The 13,795-nt window shown below is 36.4% G+C and overlaps 1 protein-coding gene across 1 annotated transcript; it reads right to left on the bottom strand.

Moving 5' to 3' along the window:
* Positions 1-1,649: 1,649 nt before the first annotated feature.
* On the bottom strand, positions 1,650-2,621 carry LOC102277860 (olfactory receptor 2W3). The gene has a single exon (XM_005910782.2). It carries the CDS (start codon positions 2,619-2,621, stop codon positions 1,650-1,652), a length of 972 nt encoding a protein of 323 aa, XP_005910844.2.
* Between the last annotated feature and the right edge of the window lie 11,174 nt (positions 2,622-13,795).

Raw genomic sequence — 13,795 nt, 5'->3', positions numbered from 1 at the left:
GCATATTTGAGTTGAAGACATTTGTGAAAAGGCAGGAGCAGGAAGGACTTTCTGACCTTCATCTGAAGTGGTTCATAAAACCCTTCAATGAGGTTACCCTTCTTATTTCGTGTTCCTTGAGGAAAGGAATATTTTTATTTCAAAGATGGAGGAACATTGAGAGGCATCTAAATACACATGCCTTGCTAAGTTTTCCCCAATTTCTTACCAATAGCTCAGCTCCCATTGCCTATCAAATTTCTTCACCACTGTCCACTCTTCATCAAATGTGGAATAAAAAAATACAATTTTGGGGGTCTTCATTTCCTCAGGCGGAGAAGGCAATGGCACCCCACTCCAGTACTCTTGCCTGGAAAATCCCATGGACGGAGGAGCCTGGTAGGCTGTAGTCCATGGGGTCGCTAAGAGTCGGACACGACTGAGCGACTTCACTTTCACTTTTCACTTTCATGCATTGGAGAAGGAAATGGCAACCCACTCCAGTGTTCTTGCCTGGAGAATCCCAGGGACGGGGGAGCCTGGTGGGCTGCCGTCTATGGGGTCACACAGAGTCGGACACAACTGAAGTGACTTAGCAGCAGCAGCAGCATTTCCTCATGAAGTATCCTATGCCATGAAAAACATATATTAAATAAATTTGTGTGATTTTTCTCCCATTAACCTATCTTTGTAAGTTTAATTTCAGATTCAGACACTCAAAAAGGTTCCAGGAAAACTTTTTCCTTTCCTACATCTGGGACTGTATTATGCAAAGAAGGGAAATAAGTCATGCTGCTTGTTTTACTTACTAAATGCTTACATATTTTTACTCTTTAAAAATTTGTGTAGCAATAGAATCATCAGTCACATAGAACATGGAGAAATTTTTTGGTTCAGTTCTATTTGAGTAAATGATTTAACCTCAAAGCCTCAAATACCATATGGGCAAAATAAGGGTAATACAAGTCATATGATCTCCACACATGCAGAGAAGTTTAGATGACTTAAGAGCACCTGACTCATAACAGGAACTTAATAAACATCAGGTCCTTCTCACTAACAAAATAAAAACATACCTGAGAAATAGTGATGCTTTAAGATTTAAATGACACACATATTATTGTTATAGGTTAATTTCTTGGTTTATCCAGAGTTCTTACAACAAACTTTGGGGAAAATGTCAAAGTTTGGGGACAAAGTGTAGACAACACACATGACTCAATGAAAGGCTTTGGATAGGAATTTGAAAAATGCAAGCATCCCTATGCTGAATTCCCATGTTGATGGCTGTTGACTAAGAGAAGTGATTGATCTGTGATCATTCTCACTAAAACACCCATCATTGCATTAGTGCATTAAAAACAAACAACAACAAAGGCAAAATTCTTATTAAGAAAAGAAGTTTCCTTCTTGGCACTCTGGTACAAAGTTGGAGAAACTCATCTTTATATCATATCACTGTGTCTTCATACCTGCTTTACAGATCACCTAGAGGTTTTTGGGTGATATGTGTTTTCCAGTTCACTCATCAAAACATATACTGTTTTGATGGAACTAGACCAGTTGTAAAGAAGTCCAGGGAAAGGTATATAAATTGGGAAGCAAAGACCCAGATCTGATCCAACAACTGCAGATTCCATCAATGGTGCCTGATGGAGTTCATAACCAGGCTAGAGATGCCTGTCTGGTCCTTTCACTCTTACTCTTTTCTTCTCCCTGTCATGCAGCAACAACCTCCTCAATGCCCCCTTCACCTCTTTGTTTCTGAGGGTGTAGATCAGGGGATTCAGGAGTGGGGTGACAATGTTGTAGAAGAGGGTGAGGAACTTGCCTTGATCCTGGGAGGAGCTGTTTCCAGGTTGCATGTACATGTAAATGATGTTTCCGTAGAAAAGTGAGACCACTGTGAGATGGGAGCCACAGGTGTTGAAGGCCTTTTGCCTGCCTGACGCTGACTGAATCTGTAACACAGCCCTCACGATGTAACCATAGGAGACCAGGATAAATACAAGCGGTGAGAGTACAATGCCCACTGCCAATACAAAGACAGTGCCCTCAATGGCAGCTGTATTCACACAGGCCATTCGTATCAGGGCAGGCATCTCACACAGGAAGTGGTCCACACTGTGACGCCCACAGCGGGGTAAACGTAGGGTGACTGGGGACATGGCCAAGGAGTTGGCCACCCCACAGCCCCAGGCTATCAACACCAAGCCTAGGCAAAGCCGGGGATTCATGATCACCATGTAGTGCAGGGGCTTGCAGACTGCAACAAACCGGTCATATGCCATGACTGCCAGGAGTAGACATTCCACACCACCCAGACCCAGGAATAGGAAGAGCTGGATGGCACAGCCTGTGTAGCTGATGGTCTTGTCACTTCCACTCAAGTTATACAGAAGCTGAGGGATGGAGCTGGTGGTAAAACTAAGGTCCAGGAAGGAGAGATGGGCGAGGAAGAAGTACATGGGAGTGTGGAGGTGAGGATCCAGCCAAGACACCAGGATGATGGTAGTGTTGCCCACAAGGATCAGGAGATATGCGATCAAGATAACCACAAAAAGGATTCTCTCCAGATAGGGCCGATCAGAAAATCCCAAAAGGATGAAATTTCCCTGGTTGCTCTCATTGGTCCCATCCATCTCTACTGCACCTGAAGAGGAATATTGATACTAATAATGTGAACAGCAATAAAATGGAGTGTTTACTATGAATGTTTACAGGCATTCTTCTATGTTTTTTACATTTATTTACTCATTTAACTCCAACTAGAATGGTACAAAGTTGGCACTCTTACTATCCTTGACCTACAGAAACGGAAACTGAGACAGATGTATGTTAAGTAAATTATCATATTCTAGAAGGGGCAGAATGAATTTTGAACACAGAAAATGGGGCTTAGAGTCTTTATCTTTCACTGATGGTAGTGCCTCTAATCCCAAAGTCAGGAAAGATAAATCCTCCCATGGCCCAACTATTGATTCTTCTTGAGACACAAGTTCTTAAGCTCCTGCTGTAACCTCAAAGGCCCAAAGACATATCCATGTTATGCAGAATATTTGTCTGTTCTTATCCCAAAGACACACTTCATTCATTTGATTATTATTCTTGAGGTAATTTTAAAGTATCTGTATAGATAATATATAAGACAATAAAATATTACTAAATAATATGCACATAAAATTAATCTCTCTTTGTCTCTTTCCTGCCATCTCTGTCTCTATTTTTCTGTCCCTATGTGTGTATGTCTTTCTCTCTCTCTCTCTCTGATAGGTCTTGCATAGAAGGAATAATTCTTTTCTTCCAAAATACTATATACTGCTTGAGGAAAAAATATAACATTTTGTAATGGATAATGCAACTTTAATGCAATTATTCACATATATGTTCAGAATTTCTATCAAATTGCAATTCCAAGAACCTATCACATTCAGAGCAAAGAATGTTTGAGGACAAAACCACAAGTCTTACAGATAGATATAGAGAAGTAGATTGCAAACAATTTAAGTTGCAATTCCAATCTCCTCCGTTACGATCTCTTAACCAACAAGATACCATTACAAGCTATTGAAAGATCACTTACCTTTACATAGTTTTCCCATCTAATATGGTAATACTCAAACTACTTACACACATGTTCTGTTATTTTATTAATATGAAAAAGTTGGTAAATATGAAAGTTTATATGTATGCTATATAAAACTCATATGACATATAAAAAATGAGATTAGGCAGGAAAATTCTGAAGGAAAAAAAAAGTCTAATGAAAAGAAACTATCCTTATATATATCCAAACATACACTGAAAATATAATAATTTAACATGATCGGAATTTCCTTGGTGGTCCAGTGGTTAAGAGTCCACTTTGCAATGCAGAGGACATGTGTTCCATCCCTGGCTGAGGAGCTAAGATCTCATATGCTGTGGGCAACTAAGCTCACACCACAGCTAGAGAGAAGCCATCAGGCTGCTGAGAAAGATCCTGCAAGCTGCACCTAAAACCTGATGCAGCCAAATAAATAAATATTTAATATAAACAACAAAAAAAGAAAAAAGAACAACAACATGATCACTGAAAAGGCATTTGGGGTTGGGGAGTGTGGATCCTTAAATTACTCCTTTCAACAAAACTAATTACAAATCAAATATTTAAAGTGTTAAAAATACAGCCACTATAAGAAAGTCAACCATTGCTCAATACACCTCTCTCTTGCTCTTTTTTTTCTTTTTCCTGATCATCTTGGATTTAGGTAGATCTCACTAGATAAGTTGCAATTTTTGAAAGTATGAAGCAAAATATATATTTGATTCCATATTTTTTAAAAAAATCTATACTACAAAAAGATAACTAACAAAGTCTAAAGAATAATGTCAATACTATCGAACTTCAACATGAAAACTGAAAGCTGTCTTAACAAGAAAATATGTAACAAAGTAATGTAGATAATAATTTGAGCATTTTACAGAAAATAATTATTTACAATAATGTGACAAAACATCAGAATTGTTCTCACTGATGATTGAGTATATAAAGTATAAATATAAATGTATTTGCTTCTTAGATATGTATTTATAGGTGTGGTATATACAGAGTTGGGGAAAGTGTGGGGAAATGAGCCCATTAACTCCTGATAGGAATTTAAATTGAAATAGTATCTTTGGCAGAATCTTAGAAGAGATCATTAATTATGAATAACATATATGCTGACATTCTTCATGTTATTTTAACAAAAACAATTATACCTTATAAAATTTTAAATCACATGTGGTTTTTTTGACTCATTAATTCTGAATATTGGAATCTGTCCTGCATTTATTAACACACAACATGTAATGTAATTCCTCCAAAGTCTTCATTATAGTATTGATTGAGACAGATAATACTCATAAATAATATATATGTTCAGTTATTGAAATGATTTAATAAATAACAACCTTGTGAACTTGAAACAAATAACTACTAAATAAAAATAATATATGTATGTGGCTTCACTTGGCATTTTTTCCAAAAATCTTATTAATTTTAAACAAGGAAAAGGCAAAATGTAATGTATAGTGAGGTTATATGTGGTCTGGTCCCATCTTTTCGGTCAGTAAATCTATATATAAATATTCATACCAAAATAGAACCAATATCTAGAAATATGTACATTGAATTATCAAAAAGGCTCACTTCTAGAACATGAGATGGAGTTTAAGGGAGACTTTAATGTCTACACATCTTTTGTTTATAAAATAGGAAATAGTAATCATGAGTTGTTATAAAATTTAAAAAGAATATTTATACATGTATGTGTATAGGATTATATACCTAGGAAATTTCCCTAGAAATGATTCTGTCTTTTTTAAAATCAGTTAATGTATCTTTTTAACTTAGTTATTCCTTCTTTACAGAAATCATTGCCTCATCCCCTTAATATATATATACATATATATATATACATATATATATATATATGTAATTATCAAACTGAAAAAGGAAGAAAAGTAGGAAGAAAGGAAGTTAGGAAGAAAAAAAAGACTGAAAGAAATTTTCAGTCTACATAATAATACCAGTGTTTTGAAACAAACTGATGCACAATTTCATACTCTTAAAATTGTAAATCCTGGGATATAAGAGAAAATTGAGTATGAGGAGCTGAAGATGAGCCAAATGCAATGACAAGGCAAGAGTGGTTTTCAAGAGAACTGGAAATCCAATCTCTTGAATTGCTTTTACAACTTTGATGCTGGCTTCAAGAATGGCTTCTTCACAGGAAGATTAAAGAAAACTGAAAGCGAGTGCTCTTGCTAGTTTTCAATCAAGAAGCTGTGCCTTTTCTCCTGTTCAAGTGGAACACTTGTCCTAAGCACTGGGGACCTGAGATAGCGTCCACAAGCCTTGTTGCTGTCACACACCTTTCTACCTGGAAGAAACCCACCTCTCAGATGGGATCCAGAGTACCTTCACTTTCTAAGCAGCTCTGGGAAGGAACTAATTTCTCCCCTTATATTCAAACTTTGGAAGGAATATAATAAGTTTTCCTTTCTCTGTTTGAGGTCCTTCTTAACATATTGGTTCAGGGTTAACAGCCTCCCCTACCTTCTCACATCTCCACCGGTGGTTTATACTTCATAAGAACCTTTTACAGCCACCATGAATATCTTCATATTTAATTCAATCGTGCACTTGTGTTTTGCACACAATGAATTTTATTGTATGTCATGTGGATTTGTCACCACTGTCTTGGTGAGGGGAGAGAATGGGCAATAACCTAGTTATCTTTCATTTTACATACATGGGCACAGCTTGGGAGATCAAAGAATAAACAATTCATTGCTTACTATTGTAGTTCAAGTCTTCCCTATCTTGGAGAAACACTTCCTCTTCATTGCTCAATGGTAAAAAAAAAAAAAAAAAAAGCAGTAACAAGTGCTAAACTGGAGAGATCAAAGCTCTTCCTACCCACGTGGGTGATGACTCATAGAAAGGTCAGGAAATGAATCCAATTATTGACAACTCACAGTTTTTCAGATATGATTTTTCATGGAGTTGGAGATAGCAGAACAGATCACCTGCTTGAAGACTATTGATTTTTAAAACATGTTTTAAATTGAGCATTTAGGAGAGTGTGCGCTGACACTGTACCTAGAGGTAAAATCTATTTTCCTTGTAGGTGCTGGTCAGCATGTGAACACTGTGGTCCCCAAATGCACTGTTCTACCTCAGAAATGCACAGAATTAAACAACAAAGCAAAAAAAACAACAACAAAAAAAAAACATATTTTTTTTCACCTCCTAGAAAGCAGGAAGTCATACAATTAAAAATTTTAGTTTATTTCCAAAGCATGTCTAACCTTGCAGATTCAATAATCTCAAACTCACACAAATTTCATATTCCAGTAGCTATACTGGCATATGAAAGAAAATGGGGTTGATGATTTCAGAGTGGACAGCAGGCCTAGATCTTCCCAGTCTAGAGCTGGCATTTCTCCATCTCCTCCCATGAGGCTATAATATCTTTTCAATGCTATTCTTTTTAATGAAACACACATCTTAGATCTTACTTTCTAATGTTTGCCTGACAGATAACAAACTCCAGCCCTAGTACAAAAAGTGAACTTTTATGCTGCATTTATTCATATTTTGTCCCTCACTACTTTTATATATTATACTTTAAAAATTATTTTGCATTGGTAAAGTTATTGCTTTCTTATGACTAAAAAATAAGAGCTTTATATATGTATTTGTCTGTAGATTTGCGTCTTGGCATGGAGTCACAAAGAGTTGGACATGACTGAGCGACTGAACAACAAATGTCAGTTATAATCCATACATTTTCCAAGAGCAAGGAGGATGTTTATCATTTTCTTTTTTCTATTTCTTTGATACGTTTCATGTGTTGTTTTTTTTTTTTAATTTATTTAACAAACCAACAAAAGGGTGCAGATTGATGAGCAGAACTCCTTTGTTGGATATTCTGAGACTTAGTTTCCAACATGGTAGATAGGGGGATCCCTACATCAACAAACCTTGGACACCAGCAGAGTATCTGAGAATTCAACTCAATTCTAATACTACCCAGAGAAAGTATCAGATTTTACAGGTTAAATGTTCAGTCTTACAAGACTTCTTCCACTGCCTAACCATTTCAGAAGCCAGTTGCAAGCCCAAACTATTACCTGTGCTTCTGACCAACTGGATACAGATTGAAGGTTCCATCAATCCCCTCCTTGGACTTCAGATCCCAGCCACAAGTCCAGGTTGTTACCTGTGCTTCTGAGCAAATGGCTCTAGATCAGAGATTCCCATGACACCCTCCTCAGGTTAGATGACTTTGTTAGAATGACTCGTAGAACACAGAAAAACATTTTACTTACTAGATCATTAGTATATTTTGAAAAGGATATAACTCAGAAACAGCCAGATGAAAGAGATGTAGAGGGCAAGGCATGTTGGAAGGGCATTCTCCGTGTATCTCCACATGTTCACCGACCAGGAAGTTCTCCCAACCCTGTCTTTTTGGGCTTTAATGGAGGTTTCATGAAATATCATTGATTGATTACAACATTGGCCACTGGATATTGATTCAACCTCTAGCCCTTCTCCTCTCCCCAGAGGTCAAGAGGTGGGGCTGAAAATTCCAACCATAACTGTCCCCGTCCTTAAAGTACTTTCCAGAGTCACCTCACTAACATAACAAAAGACATATTTATTATCAACACTTAGGAAATTCTAAGGTTTAGGGAGCTGTAAGTCAGAAATGCATAAAACTTACAAATTATAATATCACAGTTCCTAAATCCAGAAGTCTACTCACCATTTTTACTCGTAGGCTACCAGGTATCATTAAAAGTCAGAAGTCAAAATGTGTGGATCTTATTATAGGAGGATTGTGAGTTGTCTTACTCCCGCCTGTGTGCACACAGGTGCTCCAGCCAAGTGCAATTCCAGATGTGGGAGGAAATAAAGGCACTTCTCTTGGGTTGGCCCATTCCTCTATAAGTGAAGTGGACCACAATATTTGTGTAGAGGAGTTTATGCTGATGACAGTAAGATGCAGTTCTCCTGAGAAAGACTGGAGATGGACCAGTGGTCTGGTTTTCTCAACAGCCCCAACCTCTAGGGAAATTTCTGAACCCACAGGGGTCATTAGTACATACACTGAGGTGTGATGTAGGTATACATCACATCAAACTCTATAATCTCCCATAGGGTCCAGACAGAAAATGAGGACTATGAAAATTTGTTCCTTGATATGAAAAGGACTTATTACTTTACGTAAGTAAAATTGGAGACTCAATTTTTCTTCCATAAATATAGACGGAATATTTGCTTCCTTTCTCTGTTCCTGAGAATTATCATGTATCTAAAAATTAGCCAAAGTATAATCAGTCCCATCCTACTTGGAAGAATAATTTTTTTTCCCTTAGTTCTATTGATAATACTGCAAAAGTATTTTGTCATTTTTTTCCTAAGAATTTTTTTTCATGAAAAAGAAAGGACTCATTGACCTAGACAGCTGAAAAATTGGATAGGTGCAATGGTTAATTTAGAACTTTATTATTAATTTAAGGAACCAGTAGGGCAACTGATTTTATTTATTTACTTAGGATTTGAAGCGAAGATGTCAGCATAGTGGATTTATACTTTAGTTTCAAAAAGTAACTAGGGTAAAATTAAGCAATTACCAGGAACTCTTGATTTATTAGACTGTGTATATATGACTGTGCTTTTAATGTTCTTATTTAAGTGATGTGACACCCCAAGGCTAAATTTTTTTCAAAATATAAATAATAAAAGTCAATAAATGAACAGCAATTGAGTCCCTGAAAATGGTCAGACAGTATCAGAGAAAACCAGGCTAGTTTGAATCAATTGGTTAGGGGATTTAGCAAAATAATAATCTGGGATCTTTTGAGAAGACATAGCTACAGAGCCACAGAGTAAAGAGTGAAATATTCAACATAGGAAAATGTGTGGAACTTATAGGTTTGTAGAATATGTTTTTATATAGATACAGATCACTTCCATCCTTCCCTCTTATAATAAAAAAGGTAAATTTGCAGAAGACCCCAGAAGCACACACAAAATGTACATTGAGGAGTCAATTCTTGGAGAGCAGACAGATTTAATAAATCCCAGTGTTCCCAATTTATCTGCCCTTTGGGACAATAAGCCTTAATATCACCACTGTAAATTAGCTCAGTTCCTTCTGCCTGAGGATGAAACTTTTCCATTTCCTGTTCCCAATCAGCCCCACACTAGTTCCCTTCATTCAGCGCCTTCTCAACATGCTAGAATATTAGCTAACTAGTTAATTCACAAGACAAACCACTCACAGGAGTGGGACATGGGGAAAATGATCAAATTAGTTATTTGAATGAATCATCTAGTCTTTTGATAAACTATAAACACGACTCTGGAGAGTTATAGCTTCAGAAAAGCTAGAACCTAATGTTTGAGATTGACTTTGTAATCATTCCTTATGATTTTAGTCATTTTTTATAATGATTTGGCCTAAAAAAAAGTCCAGCAGATAACTAGAGATAGATGGTTGAAGGGAAGTGACAGTGGGGAGAGTACTGGAGGGAGAGAAGGTGGCTCTATAGTGCAGTTAAAACAAAAAGGAGTTCACAAAGCATGGAAAAGTTGGTTTCTACAAAATTTTTATTCCATATCACTTATATAATGCTCCCCACATTCTTAGTATGAAAATTTGCATATGGAATGCATACAAGGCAATGAATGAGTTAAAGTTGTCACTGTATTGTCATAGGGAATCAAAGCTACAAGTGGCTCAATGGAACCTGGGCATAGCAATTCATCTTGTCACTGGAACCAGTATCTCTACAAATTTATTCAAATTTCTTCTACACTTAAAAATTGGTTTACTCTTTTAACACTTGACATTAAGCTTTATTGATTGGTGCTTCTCTAGTTATAAATTAGTAATAATAATAATACCATTATATTTCACAAAATATTTTCAGATCTATCACTTAATTCTGCCTAACAAAAGTTAATCATTTATTTATTCAACAAATGTGCATTGAGTTACAACCACATAAAAACCAGTGAGTTGTTTGAGATACGTCAGACATATCATTATCAATAGAGAGTGATCCCTCTCCTCAGGATGCTTACAATCTATCCAGAAAAGGCAAAAGCAAGTAAATAAATAAATATTTAATAAATAGGACAATATAATATATTAGAAGCCAATAAGTAGTATATTGAAGAAAAGTGCCTCCATTGCACCCAACAAAGGGAAGTTGGAGGGTGAACTCTGGGTGAGCTCTGGGATAGGTCAGGTTGTATGGTTCTCACTAAAAAGCAGGATTTGAGCATGCCCTTGTGATTCAGGCAGTAAAGAATATGCCTGCAATGCAGAAGACATGGGTTCTAGCCCTGGGTCAGGTTCTATCCCTTCTCTTTCCTGGAGAATGGAATGGCTACTTACTCCAGTATTCTTGCCTAGAGAATTCCATAGTCACAGGAGTCTTGGCAGGTTTCAGTTCATGGGGTCACTAAGAGATGGACATGACTGAGCGACTAACACTAACATGAACTAAGGAAAGAAAGCAAATGAATTAAACATCAGGGAAAAGGAAATTGCAGGTGGAAGGCACAGTTGGGAGAAAGGCTCAATGGTAGCAAGTGCCTGGTCTGGTGTAAACTCAGCCAGGATGCCAGGATAGATGGAGAAGAATAAAAAGGGAAGTAAGGGGAGGAAGTCAGAGGAGAAACTTGTGCTCAGATCTTCTAGGGTCTGAGGGTTTGTTATAAAGATTTTGGCTTTAACTCTAAGATGAATAGAAGGTAATAGCAATGGTACTACAATCTTGGTGCTAAAAGGATCAGCCTGGCTGCTGCATTGAAAAGGGACATGGAGGGGCCAAAGTACAGCCAGGATTGCTATTAGGAACCTAATAACTCAGAGGGAGAGAATCGATGTTCAGACCATGGTTACAACAGTAGAGTGGTTAGAGCTGGCTGAACTCTAGATACGTTCTGAAGGTAGAGCCAACAGAGTTTACTGATAGACTAGTATGAGAAAGTAAAATCAAGAAAAGAGTTAACCAGATTGTTGGCCTGAGTAATTGAAAAAATGGAGTTGTCATCCACTGGAAAAGCCTCTGTGTATCGTGTTTGAGTGTGTGCGTGTGTATGGAATTGGGAAGGCAAAAAATAGGGGTTATAATAGGAGATGCACAAAGCTTTGTGAAACGTGGAATACAAGGGATGAAGAAAGATTTAAGTTGGCTTAGTAACTGACATAAATCATAAGAGGATACACAATGAGATAATAGGGTTAAAAAGAGACAGTAGACACTGGGATGTTAGCTTCCTGGGGAGGAGGCATTCTTGAGATTCCCTTTTCACCCCTTGAAGAGGGTAGCAGGCCTGAGGTCATGAGGCTTCCTTGTCCTGGTGAATGGGTGGAGCCCCCAGGGGTGACATGATCTTAGACCAGTGACCCTGTCCCTCTTGATCCTTTTGGGAAAGGGGCTCTACTGTCCTGAGTGTTTGTTCTATGTCACAAGCTCCTGTCATAGATGCTATGCCACTATAGACCCTATAGTGACATGAACACTCAGGAGTTATAGTAAGTTTCCAGGCCCCATTTAAGCCCTGATGATGGGAAAGTGTGAACTGAGACCCAGCTTTCTACTTAGATCATGAGTGGAAAAGGCCTAGGGTGTGCATTGTATGTAAAATATCAACAAGAGGGATGTAAGGTACGTTATTATTACCTCTATTTCTAAAACAGACAGAGGAATAGTTTGCTCGTGATCAAACATAAACGTATCGAATATGAAATCGTTGTTTAATACAAGGCCCCATCATTAGAATATGTAAAGCCATCTGGAAATACAGTTTGATGACATTTCCCCATTGCTAAAATTATTATAATCCATAAATGCTCCTCCAAATGTAAAAATGTCTGAAAAGAAATATGTTTATAGAAAGAAAGCCATATCATTAATGTTATTGTAAAGTATGTGAAAGATTTTAGTCAAAGAAACTTCTCTGGAAGAGAAAAGCTTCTTAAAAATCAAAAAGTCTTGTTAGGTAATGTCATCTAAAGTTTCTATTAATGAATAATTATTTAACATTTCAACATTTAGCATTTAAGCATTTGGTTAGCAAGTATTCATCAAATATATATATATAGAAGATGGAAGCATAGTTAACTTTCAATAATTTTTAAGAATTTTGTTTGGAATGTATAGAATATACACTAAAAATAAGTCAAATATTATTATCATTTCATCATTATGGTCATTTTCATATTGTATTTAAGAGGCAAAGTTGAATTTAAAGCAATCCTATAAATCACAAACTCAATTATTTCCCAAAATATTGTAAGGTCAATATCATTGTCCCACATTATAAAAATCATACTAAGTAAATGAGTCTGAGAGAAAAAGAAATAATTGAAGTTTTACAACTAGAAAATGACTAGGTCAAATAACTAGTTGAATCATAATTCTGAGAAATTTCTGCTCAAAAATAAAAAAGTATCCATGCTGAATACCTGAAACTAACATTGGTTTATATTATAAACCAATTATATTGCAATCAAAAATATATCCAAAGAAAAAGGAAAATGTTCTTGTCAGAGGTATGGCATTGGACTCAGTGATATAATCAGAGGAATGAACTGCATCACTCTCAGAAATTGACCCCTGAATAAAGAGGATTTAAAGAATAATTAAATAGTCATAGGAATCATGAATAGATAAAGGGATGGTTCTGAATATATTAATCTAGAAGGAAATGGAGGTTAAATGATGAGATATAAAGCAAAAAAAAACATAGAAGCAATAAAGAAAAAAGAGAGGGAGACAGAGACAGAAAGAGGCAGGGCCCAGAGTGAGAAAAAGAGGAGAGAGAGAAAGAAAAGATTAAACAATTAGGGATCTGACGTTAGAACAATATTGGACTGTTTTGAACCAATTTAAGAATTTCTATTTCTAATTCTTAATATGTGGAAGACTTGGAATGAAGAGATATTAAAAGGAATGAGAAATTAAAATAAATGTATAGATATCTTTGTTTAATACAAAGTCCATTCATTTGAAGAAAACCTCATCAAAAAAGTATGTGGAGCCATTTGGGAAAACAGTGATAAGACTGCTCCATTTCTAAAATTATTATACAATCTTTATTCAAACACATATAACATATACTTTCCCTTTTGTTACTATGGGAAAATTTCCATAGTGACAAGGAGTAAACAGCTGACCTAAATGGGGACATCTGTTGAGCCTTCACATATGTATATACTATAGGCTCCATTCTATTGCAGAAGACTTTGCTAGGCTTGGG

This window comes from Bos mutus, chromosome 7, assembly GCF_027580195.1.
Source record: "Bos mutus isolate GX-2022 chromosome 7, NWIPB_WYAK_1.1, whole genome shotgun sequence".
Lineage (NCBI taxonomy): Eukaryota > Metazoa > Chordata > Mammalia > Artiodactyla > Bovidae > Bos > Bos mutus.
This window is presented reverse-complemented; position numbering and strand designations above follow the sequence as displayed.